We start from the raw sequence: 13259 nt of genomic DNA on the forward strand, positions 1-13259 counted from the left end.
TATATGGAACATACAAGTTCCCATTGTTCTTTTCCCATACATGAAACAGGATCATGCGTTTGTGGGATGAGTTGTAGTTGAGGAACAACAAACTGCGACAAGCGAAACAAACAACGTGACGTTTCTCTTTCCGGCCGCTGATGCGTGAGGGAATACTTTTAACATGTCCTCTCATAGGGCTCACCGGTGTGCAGAGCTTTCGGTGTACGGATCCCTGTACACGGCATTCAAACGGAATGTGTTTCATATGAAGATATAAGAGAGCTGTAACCGGCCTACCAGCTGGTCTGCCCTCTACTTCAGGTGACGATGAAACGAATGTGATTTGCTATCTAAGATTCTGCGTAGGCTCTGACCTACTTATGTTATTAGATATAAGATTTTAATGCTTTTTCAGAAAGACTGCTTCATCTGTTTTCCCAGTGATCAGCAAGTCACAACTCCTCATTGTATTATTTTAGCTATTTTTTAGTTTTAGTCTGGGTATTTCAATAATGGATTTTACCAACTGCCAGTAGATTGAGAGTGTAAGAGGAGAGCAGAGTTATCAAATTTCTGTTTCGTATTTCATCTTTTCAAACACAATTTTAACATTTTAATAACATTCCTCTCGAATTAGCTTGGTAATTACGCTCTTGATCTGACTGAGAGACCAACCAAGAAACCAATCATATGCGAATACATGTTGTCACTTGCTTCCTCAATGACGAAACACATGCGGCCATTTGACATTCATTGCCACCTTGTAGAAATGAATGGAGGTCATTGGATAGTGTGGTGTTTATGAACCAGGCCCACTTATAGGTCTGAGATACTCTCACAGTGCATCCATCGCTGCCATTACTACCTAGAAAGATAATGCAATAATTAAAACACTGGACTCTCATTTTTGAGGACTGAAATTCAAATGATTGTCCAATTATCCAGATTTAGGTTTTCTTAAGCAGCTGTGGGAAAATGCTGGAATGGTTCCTATAGGTGGCGAACCCAGTATGTGCTAGTGTTGGTGGTGAGCTTGTAAAGTTCGGCACTCTGCGTCCTCCGAGCTGTAAAAGGCTGCATGTGTTCAGGATTTGAAAACATCCTGCAAGATGGCATGTTTCACTTTTCTCCTAATGGTGCGTTGGAATGTGAGGTCAGCAGTCCCACTGGAGTAGGGAAGGATGGGGGAGGAAGTCGGCTGTGCCCTTTCCAAGGAACCACCCCGGCATTTGCCTGAAGCGATTTAGTGAAATCACGGAAACATCAGTGCCTGGTCTGCCAACAAGTGCGGCTTGTTGTCAAGCCTTCGAAGGAAGCACTGTAATAATGAATTCACAGTATCCAGATACTGATGGTTGAGTATGCTAATATCGATATATCTGCATGTCTATACATGAATTGCATTTGAAGCCTGAAGATGTCGTACTGAAATACTGAAGCTGGGTGTCAAAATAAAATAAACTAACTTCTCAAAATATATGGTAAAGTGAGGCTTGGTGTCAGCTAGTTCTGAAGGTGAATGGAACCCATCAGACCTTCATACCATAACTTGAAGTTGCAATAGGTGAATTTGGATGCCAGATAGCTTGTGGAAGAGGTTGAGAGTTACTGTAAGAGCAACATTCTGAGTCCTCTGAGAGCCACACCTCACTGGCTCTGAGCAGGGCTGGAACAATGATGTTTTCTGATTCTGGAGTGGAGGGTGAGGTGAGCGATACTCTGGAGCCTCTGATACCCTTACGACACTGGCTGTGCTTAGGGATGGGGCAGGTCTTGGGAAAAGTGCATACTGCAACGTTCTCCCACCACCACACAACAGCAACCTGGGCTGCCAGCAAGTGATTGAGGATGGACGTGATGTTATGCTCGAGTTGGGCGATACCCTGAGGCCTGGACCTTAACTGGTTGCCATAAGGACTGAGACGTTACATGCTGCAACGTTCTCCTGTTGGTACATCGGAACTCAGTCTGCCAGCAAGCGAAACTGGTTTCATCTAATGTGGAATTTAGGAATGAGATGAGCTACACTCTTATCTTTGTCTCACTGTTTGTGTTCAGGGATGTATTAGGTTTTGAGGAAACAAATGGTGCAGCGTTCCCCTGTAAGTGCATCAGTGCCTGGCCTACCAGCAAGTGATACTGGACATCAGCAGATTCTGAAGTTGAGTATGCGGTGAATGATGCTCTGTCGAATCTGAGACTTTTCGTTCAGGTTTGGATCAGGTCGAGGGGAAATACATGCTGTAGTGTTCTCCTAACGGCGCGACGGAGTCTGGGCTGCCAGCGAGAGAGGCTGGGTGTCAGGGGTTGCTGGAGCTGCGCTGGTGGTGATCGACACTCCGGAGCCTCCTGTTGGGGACAGGCGGCGCGGAAGTGCGCGAGCGCGGCGCGGTGCGGGGGCAGCAGCAGTCTGGAGGCGGGCCTGGAGGCGGCGTGGTGCGCCACGGCCAGCGCGGCGGCGGTGCGCACCAGGCTCTTGGCGGCCGCCGCCCCCGCAGACCAGAAGGCGCCGCCTCCCACCAGGTAGACGTTGCGCGCCGACAGCGACGCGTGGCGCACCAGCACTTCCCTCTGTCCGGACACCAGTTGGGCCAGCAGTCCGCGCCACGACCAGCTGCGTGTCGGCAACCATACCTGCTGGCATCAACATTCGCCACCTCATGTAAGAGTGCAGGATCTCGTGAGCATTGTCATTGAAGGTAACATCCCCCTCTGGTGTGGGATCTTCTTTAGGAGTCACCTGGAGTCCCGAGTTAAGCCAGCAGGGGACCCCTGAAGATTTTAGAAGAAGATCCTATCAGGGCAGTGGATATGTGGAATGTTGAAGAAGTAGTTTGACAAGAAGAGTGGCTCAGCCAAATCACCCAGTAGTGTTTATCTTCAATTCGTCATTTAAGGTTCTTCCTGGATGATTCAGTCACTGACAAAGAGAATGAAGAACATTGGTATCTTTTATTAGGATAACCAGTTTCGACTTTAGATAAAGGTCATCGTCGTTTATGTATATCGCTTTACTGTGAGACACATCTTGTGAGCAGGTTGGAGGTTGTGAAAACCACACAACTTCCATAATTTTAACTGAATCTTCATCCTACTGATAAGCTTGGTATCACAGTAATTACAGGGTGTTTCAAAAATGACCGGTATATTTGAAACGGCAATAAAAACTAAACGAGCAGCGATAGAAATACACCGTTTGTTGCAATATGCTTGGGACAACGGTACATTTTCAGGCAGACAAACTTTCGAAATTACAGTAGTTACAATTTTCAACAACAGATGGCGCTGCAAGTGATGTGAAAGATATAGAAGACAACGCAGTCCGTGGGTGCGCCATTCTGTACGTCGTCTTTCTGCTGTAAGCGTGTGCTGTTCACAACGTGCAAGTGTGCTGTAGACAACATGGTTTATTCCTTAGAACAGAGGATTTTTCTGGTGTTGGAACAAGACGAAGTTTTCAACGGAGGTTTAATGTAACCAAAGGACCGAAAAGCGATACAATAAAGGATCTGTTTGAAAAATTTCAACAGACTGGGAATGTGACGGATGAACGTGCTGGAAAGGTAGGGCGACCGCATACGGCAACCACAGAGGGCAACGTGCAGCTAGTGCAGCAGGTGATCCAACAGCGGCCTCGGGTTTCCGTTCGCCGTGTTGCAGCTGCGGTCCAAATGACGCCAACGTCCACGTATCGTCTCATGCGCCAGAGTTTACACCTCTATCCATACAAAATTCAAACGCGGCAACTCCTCAGCGCCACTACCATTGCCGCACGAGAGACATTCGCTAACGATATAGTGCACAGGATTGATGACGGCGATATGCATGTGGGCAGCATTTGGTTTACTGACGAAGCTTATTTTTACCTGGACGGCTTCGTCAATAAACAGAACTGGCGCATATGGGGAACCGAAAAGCCCCATGTTGCAGTCCCATCGTCCCTGCATCCTCAAAAGTACTGGTCTGGGCCGCCATTTCTTCCAAAGGAATCATTGGCCCATTTTTCAGATCAGAAACGATTACTGCATCACGCTATCTGGACATTCTTCGTGAATTTGTGGCGGTACAAACTGCCTTAGACGACACTGCGAACACCTCGTGGTTTATGCAAGATGGTGCCCGGCCACATCGCACGGCCGACGTCTTTAATTTCCTGAATGAATATTTCTATGATCGTGTGATTGCTTTGGGCTATCCGAAACATACAGGAGGCGGCGTGGATTGGCCTCCCTATTCGCCAGACATGAACCCCTGTGACTTCTTTCTGTGGGGACACTTGAAAGACCAGGTGTACCGCCAGAATCCAGAAACAATTGAACAGCTGAAGCAGTACATCTCATCTGCATGTGAAGCCATTCCGCCAGACACGTTGTCCAAGGTTTCGGATAATTTCATTCAGAGACTATGCCATATTATTGCTACGCATGGTGGATATGTGGAAAATATCGTACTATAGAGTTTCCCAGACCGCAGCGCCATCTGTTGTTGAAAATTGTAACTACTGTAATTTCGAAAGTTTGTCTGCCTGAAAATGTACTGTTGTCCCAAGCATATTGCAACAAACGGTGTATTTCTATCGCTGCTCGTTTAGTTTTTATTGCCGTTTCAAATATACCGATCATTTTTGAAACACCCTGTAGGTGTACATTTATCTATGAATGCTTGGTGTCTGTTCTTTCGGACAGCCGACAGCAATGATCCCTTTCCTATCCTTTCTCCCCCTCTTATCATCAGTTTACATAGATGTACGTATTTGAGGATAACCTGTACCGAAAGTCCAATTCGCTTTCCCAATAAAACGTAATAAGCAACCCAGACGGTGTCATCCTACATTATAAGTGGTTACAGTTTTCTGAGACGTCTTGTCTTGACTTGGAGGATAATAGTCTATTTCCTCTAATGAACCCATAATGGTTTCATGTGGCAACAGCGGTCAGTGCAAAATACGAAATTCACGAAGAAAAGTTCTTCGACTTATACTGAGTGCAAATTTTGGCCAAGTATTTCTGATTTTCATACGACCATCCAGTGATGATGTTTTGCTGTCGATGACAATATTGCCGGTGAAGAATCTTATACTGGTGCCGATTCTATATGATAAATCGTATGTGTATTAGGGTCATTCAAATAAAAACGAACCGCAAGCTGTAGAATGAAAACCGCTAAACGGATCGTAATGCCGTTATTTACGGAAGAAATGTAGTTCGTTTAAGAGAGAAGTGGCTCCAGAATCACCGCTCGTGGGACGCGGACCCACATGCCCGTGACGATAGAGCGAGCTCGCGCACGCGCCGTCTGCCCACTGCACTTAGTCGTGCTGGAAACAGGGAACTGAAGGCTTCAAAAGAACGGCAAAAGAATGTAGTGCGTTTCCTTACAGCAGAGGGAGTGCGGGGAAGGGAAATTCTCCGAAGAATAGCAGAAATGTAGGGAGAGTACTTAATGTCTGTTACAAAGGTGAAGGCGTGACACAGGCGATTCAACAAAGGACGGATGTCGTTGACCGATGTTGGACGATGTGAAACATCACACCGCGTTACCGATACCACGGTCCAGCAGGTGGATGCACTCATTACCGAAGACCGGCGAGCTGCGGAGACAGCCATTGCCTCAAAGGTCGGACTGAGCATCGGAATTACAACCAACATTCAGTGCTTTCGGTATAGTTGTGTCATTCTTAGACGAATTTCCGTTCCCCGCGCTCGTTCCGCTGTAATATAAAGCACAACATCCCTTTTCTCTTCTTTTCAAGCCTCCATTTCTCTGTGAGACCCGAGTTTCTCCTGGCGTATACAATTTTCAAACAACTTAGGGGAATCCAGCCAGGTACTATATTTACAGCGACCGCCGATATTTCGGCAGGAGTACGCCCCGCCATTTTCAAGGGACAAACTGCAACGGACAGGCGATGTACAAGCAAATTTAAAACCTCGGTTCTTGCAGTAATTCAGGAAAGATAACACACTCACACTGAACACTAGTGCCACCAAAGATGCCCGAAGTCAGAGGTATCGATAGTGAAAGACTACGAACTAGCCAAGTGAGGTAACATTGACTCCGTCCCTCTGTTTTTTGACAAAGGAGAGAGCAGGATTCCATCCCTGTTTACAAGATTGCTCTCCTAATTTAATTTCGACAGACTCCTTAATAACATTGTCAAAAGCTGGACGTGCATGCCAATATCAGCAGGAGTTGCGATGGGTAGCCCGTTGTCTCCTGTGTTTGCAAATTTGTTTATGGAAGATTTCGAGGAGCGTGCATTGGAGTAGGCGCCTTTGGAACCCGCCTGTTTCTTCAGATATGTTGATGATACTTTTGTTGTTTGACCTCATGGTAGGGAGAATCTGAATGCCTTTTTAGAACATCTGAACTCAAACCACCCGAACATTCGTTTCACGATGGAGGTGGAAGAGGATGGTTGCCCTCCCTTTCTTGAGGTTTTGGTGGGAGGAAGGTTGATGGATCATTGGGACGTGCAGTACTCACGTACTCACACTGACTTTTATTTGCAGGCTGATAGTTGTCACCATCCGGCTCAGCGTGAAGGGTTACTTCGTATCTTGGTGCACAGGGCACATGTCATTTCCGACACAAAGACTTTGCCAGCTCAGCCGACCCAAAGCTACATTTCGTCAAAATGGTTATCGTGAAAAACAGATTGAACGTTTTTTGCGGTATCGACCAACTGTGCATCGGGTGACTGATGATGATACTGAGGCAACACCTAAGTCTACTGCCTTTTTAACTTTATGTAGGAAGCACTTCCAACAAGATCGATCGTGTATTACGGAATTACGATGTGAAATGTGTTTTCCGACCTCCATCTAATATTAGAGTGCTTTTGGGTTCTGTTAAGGATGATCTTGGTTTGCGTAAGGCGAGTGTATATCGCATTCCTTGTAGCTGTGGCATGGCATACATTGGACACACCTTCAGGACCGTGGAGGACCGATGCACTGAGCATGAACGGCACACACGATTACATCAGCCAAGTAGATCTGCCATTGCCGAACATTGTTTGGATACTGGTTCAAAAATGGCTCTGAGCACTATGGGACTTAACATCTGTGGTCATCAGTCCCCTAGAACTTAGAACTACTTAAGCCTAACTAACCTAAGGACATCACACACATCGATGCCCGAGGCAGGATTCGAACCTGCGACCGTAGCAGTCGCGTGGTTCCGGACTGAGCGCCTAGAACCGCTAGACCACCGCGGCCGGCTTGGATACTGGTCACCCTACGTTATGTAACAATACCAAGATATTGGTATGAATGTCCAGCTATTGGGACAGAGTTATTAAGGAGGCTGTTGAGATTAAATTACCGAGCAATCTTGTAAACAGGGATGGAGGTTTTTGTTTAAACTCTGCTTGGAATCCTGCTCTCTCCCTTGTCAAAAAACAGAGGGACAAAGGCGATGTTACCTCATTTTCTAGTTCGTAGTCTTTCACTATCGATACCTCTGACTTTGGGCATCTTTGGTGGCACTAGTGTTCAGTGTGAGAGTGTTATCTTTCCTTGAAAATGGCGGGTTGTACTCCCGCCGAAATATCGGTGGGAGTAAATATTATCTGGCTGAATCCCGTAAGCTGCTCCAGTTCTGTGTTTTCAGCACAACTCAGTGCGGCGGACTGTCGACGACTGAACGTGTAAGTAGGCTGTTTAGGTTTTTTCATTGGTAACGCCACCTCTGTATGAAAATCACTGGCTGTGCTGTGGGCAGTCTGTGTCTGCTTTGCATTGTTGTAATACTCGCCATTGTAGTGTTGGGCAGCGGCAGCTGGATGTGAACAGCGCGTAGCGTTGCGCAGTTGGAGGTGAGCCGCCAGCAGTGGTGGATGTGGGGAGAGAGATGGCGGAGTTTTGAAATTTGTCATGAACCACTATATTTATATATGATGATATCAAGGTAAATACATTGTTTGTTCTCTATTAATATCTTTCATTTGCTAACTACCCCTATCAGTAGGTAGTGCCTTCAGTAGTTTGAATCTTTTATTTAGCTGGCAGTAGTGGCGCTCGCTGTATTGCAGTAGCTTGAGTGGCGAAGATTTTTGTGAGGTAAGTGATTTGTGAAAGGTATAGTTTAATGTTAGTCAGGGCCATTCTTTTGTAGGGAATTTTGAAAGTCAGATTGCGTTGCGCTAAAAATATTGTGTGTCAGGTTAAGCACAGTCATGTATAATTGTTCAAAGGGGACGTTTCATATGGCGACCCTGCCAGGATACCTCACTGGAATCTTCTGATTTTTTTCTTGTAGTTTGTGTAATTAGTGTAGATTTTGTTTATTGCTAGTGCATAATTATAGAGAGAATTTCCTTTGTAGTTGCAGTCTTTCATTGTGGTGCAGTAAAACAGTTGTAGCATGCATGCAGTTTTACACCAAGTATTTCTCAGCAGCGCGTGCAATTAACTAGATATTATTTTCAGTGTTATGTTAATGTGTTCTCTTATTTTTGCTCTTCAAATTGTGCTTTTCTGTGTTGTCGTGTGAAATATTGTGACAATTATGGCGTGTGAAAAACGTAATACTAGGCTCCAAAGTAAACTGAGAAATGACAGTGAAGACGAAAGCAGTGTGTTAGCGCCGTAGAGTAATGAATTAACAGACATTCAAAGTAGTAATTTGGTAACTGTTCATAGGGAAATGGAGCAGGTGGCAAACAATGGCGTGGACAGTGAAACAATTAGTGAAGAGGGACGCATTATCGAACGATCGGTCGGCAACAGCTCGCCTCAGGAATCCGAAATGACAGGAAACAATCTCGCAAATACTGTAGATTCAGGTTTTGGTTCCTCACCGTTTTCTCAAATAAGTCAAGACACATTTTCTGCTTGTCAAAATGTGAATGTTGCCGGTGCAAATTCACTGCCGAAAAGCACTGAGGAACATGTTCCAGACACCAGTGCATTGTTATTACAATTAATACAGCAAATGGGACAAACACAGCAAAAGCTTCAAAAGTTAGACACAATGGAACAAAGTCTTCGAAAGTTAGACACAGTGGAACAAAATCTTAAAAAGTTAGACACAGTGGAACAAAATCTCAAAAAGTTAGACACAGTGGAACAAAATCTTAAAAAGTTAGACTCATTGGAACAAACTCTTGAACAAACACGTGAAGACTTAACTACTGAGTTACATAACATTGAATCGAAATGTCAAAAAGTCTGTAATGACGTAAAAACACAAATTTGTGAGCATTTTCAACCTATTTTTTTCGCGGCATGAAAATGCATTACAGAATCACGAAGCAGCCATAAAAGAACTGCAAATTATTGTTCATGAAAATCATGAGACCTTGCAAGCTAAATTTGACTCAGTTGCATCTACCGATTCGGTTACGCAACTTGCAAAAACTCAGGATAACTTAAAGGACACAGTAGATTCGATTTCAACACAAATGGACACTCTGAAACTTGGTTCAGAAAAACACACTGAGGAAATGTGTTCATTATCAGAGAAAGTAGTTGAACTTTCGGATCAGCTAAATAATTTATCTACGAAGGTAGATGATAATCTGAATGACGCAAAACCGGTAGTCTTTAATGACACAGAACAGAGCGAACAAATTAGGAAACTGAAACAAAATCTGAATCAAATTGATACGCAACACCAAAGAGAAATCCGGGAAGTACAAGATCAGCTGACACAGGTAATACAAGAATTACGTATTTCAGAAGACACTCGCGCTCCAACACGGGAAGAGGAACTTAGAAATACGCAAAAGCCACAAAATAATAACACAGGGCATTTCGGTAATTATGAAAGAAATTGGCAAGGTACACCGAATTTTGAGATGGAACCGCCGACACGACGTAACTATGACCGAGATGCTACTCGCCGACACGATGATTTTGACTATAAGCTGTTCATTACTACACATAAATTCAAAACGTTTAAGAATTCTGCCAACGACATTCATCCACAAGCGTGGCTCCATCAATTCTCTCATTGTTTTCCTCCCAACTGGTCGTCAGAACACAGATTAGAATTTATGTGTGGCTACTTAGAGAATGAACCAGCTGTAAGAATGCGATTGGTCATTCACGATTGTCACAGTGAAGGAGATTTTTATCATGCCTTCCTCTCAGCGTATTGGTCTCAAGCTACACAAGACCGTGTAAAACATAGCATCATGATGATGAAACACTTTGAACAATCTGAATTTTCCAGTCTTGTCAAATATTTTGAAGACATGTTGCATAAGAATCAATATCTTTCAAACCCATACAGCCCCTCAGAACTCATCCGCATTTGCTTACTCAAATTGCCTGAACATTTACGACATATTATTTTAGCAGGACGTTGCAAAGATGACATTGAAGCATTTCAGGGTCTGTTACAAGAACTGGAAATTGGCACTGACAATCGGGGAACGCGGAAACAGGAGCACAACAATTACAGGTCACATCTGTCACAATTCCACGATGAAAGAAATAATAACTGGACACGACAAGGCTATTCTCACAACACATATCGTGACCAAAACAGACACCACCCGTATGACAACCGTTGGCAGAGTAGTAATAATTACAGGGAAAGATCACCTCTCCGCAGTAATGACTATCACAGAGACAATCAGAGAAACAGACAATATGGGAACCAAAATAATTATTATCAAGGGAGACAGAATAACTTCAGACGCAACGGTCCAGCGCGCAGTTACGATTCAGGGAGAAATTCTCCACCACGTGACCGACAAGAAAGATACTATCAAATCTACCGACATGACGACAGACGATATGATCGTAACGACAGACCTGAATTGCATCAGAACTGGCGAGATTTAAACAGAGCAGAGCACTCTCGTCACGATGAATTTGTAGAAGTTAGGTCTCCAAATCCCAATAACGACGCGCGCCAACAAAGAGACAATAGGCAATGACTCACTCAGCTGGCAGCCACAATACGTACTTATGAAACTGACGACGCAGCTGCCGTAGCTAGTAATTACGTAAAAATGGAAGACATTAGGGACATCTTACTCCAAGAACACGACGTAAAACATAACAACATTGCATATCCTGTGATTCACATTACAGTAAATGACGTAAAATTTACGGCAGTACTTGACTCTGGCAGTCCCATTTCAGTAATCAGTGAAACAGCCTTTAGCAAGTGCAACAAATCGAACGATTGCCCCACACTTCCGTTACGTAAGATTAAATTGCAAGGTGCAATCTTTGGAAAAAGTGTAGATGTACGCCAACAAACCAACCTAGAATTCTTTTGTCAAAGCCACAGCTTCTCTATGAACTTTCTTATTGTTCCATTATTGTCGACGGAAATTATACTGGGAGTAGACTTTTTAAATGAATACAAAGCAATCTTAAGCTTTCACGATGCTGAAATAAGTTTAGAAAAAGAAGGTAAGTCAGTAGCTTTGAAATTTGAAGATTGGCTCTCAAACCATGACGAGGAAATTAATCGGCTTTACCTTCTGTTACACAACAGTTCGGAATTTTCGACGGAACTTGACACTAACAATCACTCTGCAAGTACTGACAGGGATGACATCGACGGCATATTTGAAATTAATGAGTTAATTCAGAATAAAATTCAAGCAATTGAGAATTGTAATGACACTGATAGGCAGGACCTTTTTGAAATTTTACAAGCACATTCCACAGTTTTTACTCACAAAACAGGAACAATCAAGGGATTTCAATACCAATTTCGTGTTCGTGAGCATACTAAATTTTGTGTTAGACCATACGTAATTCCAGCACATTATAGGGACCGTGTTAGAACAGAAATACAATCTATGCTTGACGAGGGCATTATTGAGCCTGCAGTAAGCTCATACAACAATCCGTTACATGTTGTTGAGAAGAAATATGGATCGATCAGTCTTGTCTTAGATTCGAGACAAATCAATACTATCATTATTCCTGAAACAGACAGGCCGCAGACGATGGAAGAACTTCTTCAAAATTTTAATGGTGTAAAAGTGTTGTCTTCCATTGATCTCAGATCCAGCTTTTATCAGATCGAACTTCATCCAGAATGCAGAAAATACACAGCTTTCCTTTGTTTCGGCGTTTGTTATCAGTTTCGGAAACTTCCCTTTGGTTTGAACATTTCTTCGGCAGCATTCATTCGTGGGTTAAATTCCATATTACCTGAGTTCTTAAAACGTCACATCACCTTATATGTGGACGATATTCTGATAGCAGAAGCTTCATGGGAACAACATAATCGCATTCTCAACAGTTTGTTACATATTTTTGCAGAATCTGGAATTACAGTTAACTTGGAAAAGTCTGAATTCGGTAGGAAAAAAGTGAAGTTTTTGCGACATATTATTTCTTCTGAAGGCATTCAGCCGGATCCTGAAAAGTTAGAAGCAATCAGAGCCATTCCAGTTCCATCTACAAAAAGACAAGTCCGCAGTTTTCTAGGTCTCGTAAATTTTTACCGTCGTTTTCTGAATATGCAAATTCTTGTTACACCAAAACTTTGTTCTCTCACTGGAAAAAATACTATTTGGAACTGGGACGAACAAGCACAATTGGAATTCAATTCTTTGAAAGAAGCGTTACTTCACGCGCCAATCTTAGCTCATCCAGATCTGTCACAAGATTTCTGCCTTAGCACGGATTCTTCTAAAGTCGGTCTTGGTGCCCATTTATTTCAAGAAGCCATAGAAAATGACACTACCGTTCAGAAAACCATTGCTTTTGCTAGCCGACTGCTAACAAAATCTGAAAAAAATTATTCCGTTACTGAATTAGAAGCTTTAGCTATCGTTTGGGCATTTAACAAATTCCGTTTCTTTCTTTCTGGTAAGCACGTAAAAGTATACAGTGATCATCGTGCATTACAATTTCTTATGTCCTCAAAATTAAATCATGACAGGTTAAAACGTTGGGCATTGTTTCTGCAAGAATTCCGCTTCACAATAGTCTACATTCCCGGCAAGGAGAACATTGTTGCGGACGCACTGTCACGCGCACCGGCTGGGCTTGAGAAAAGTAACACAGAAGGCAACCTCGAGAAAAATTTCAGTATTCTTTACCTTCAGAAAGTCGCCTTTGAAAACTTCATCACCACATCTTTAAAGGACATTGCTCATGAACAAGATAAAGATCCGATTTGGAAAGACATCAAGAGCAAATGGCATGAAAAGACACACACACAGATTCGGCATTATTATCTGGTTAGAAACAACATACTGTTCAAACGCTGCACTGTTGATGACAAGCTATGGGTACTTTGCATTCCTGACGATTTTGTTAATAAGCTCATTTGGTACATTCATTTCAGCTACG

The 13259-nt window shown here is 43.4% G+C and overlaps 1 protein-coding gene across 1 annotated transcript in view; it reads right to left on the reverse strand.

Moving 5' to 3' along the window:
• Positions 1 to 2190: 2190 nt before the first annotated feature.
• Positions 2191 to 13259, reverse strand: part of LOC126456523 (uncharacterized) — a gene marked incomplete at its 5' end in the record, with an annotated part of 69799 nt that continues 58730 nt past the window's right edge. Inside the window, one exon of the mRNA XM_050092272.1 lies at positions 2191 to 2616. Coding sequence (XP_049948229.1) covers positions 2191 to 2616 — 426 coding nt within the window. The remainder of the gene's footprint in view (positions 2617 to 13259) is intronic.

Source organism: Schistocerca serialis, chromosome 2 (genome assembly GCF_023864345.2).
Source record: "Schistocerca serialis cubense isolate TAMUIC-IGC-003099 chromosome 2, iqSchSeri2.2, whole genome shotgun sequence".
Classification (NCBI taxonomy): domain Eukaryota; kingdom Metazoa; phylum Arthropoda; class Insecta; order Orthoptera; family Acrididae; genus Schistocerca; species Schistocerca serialis.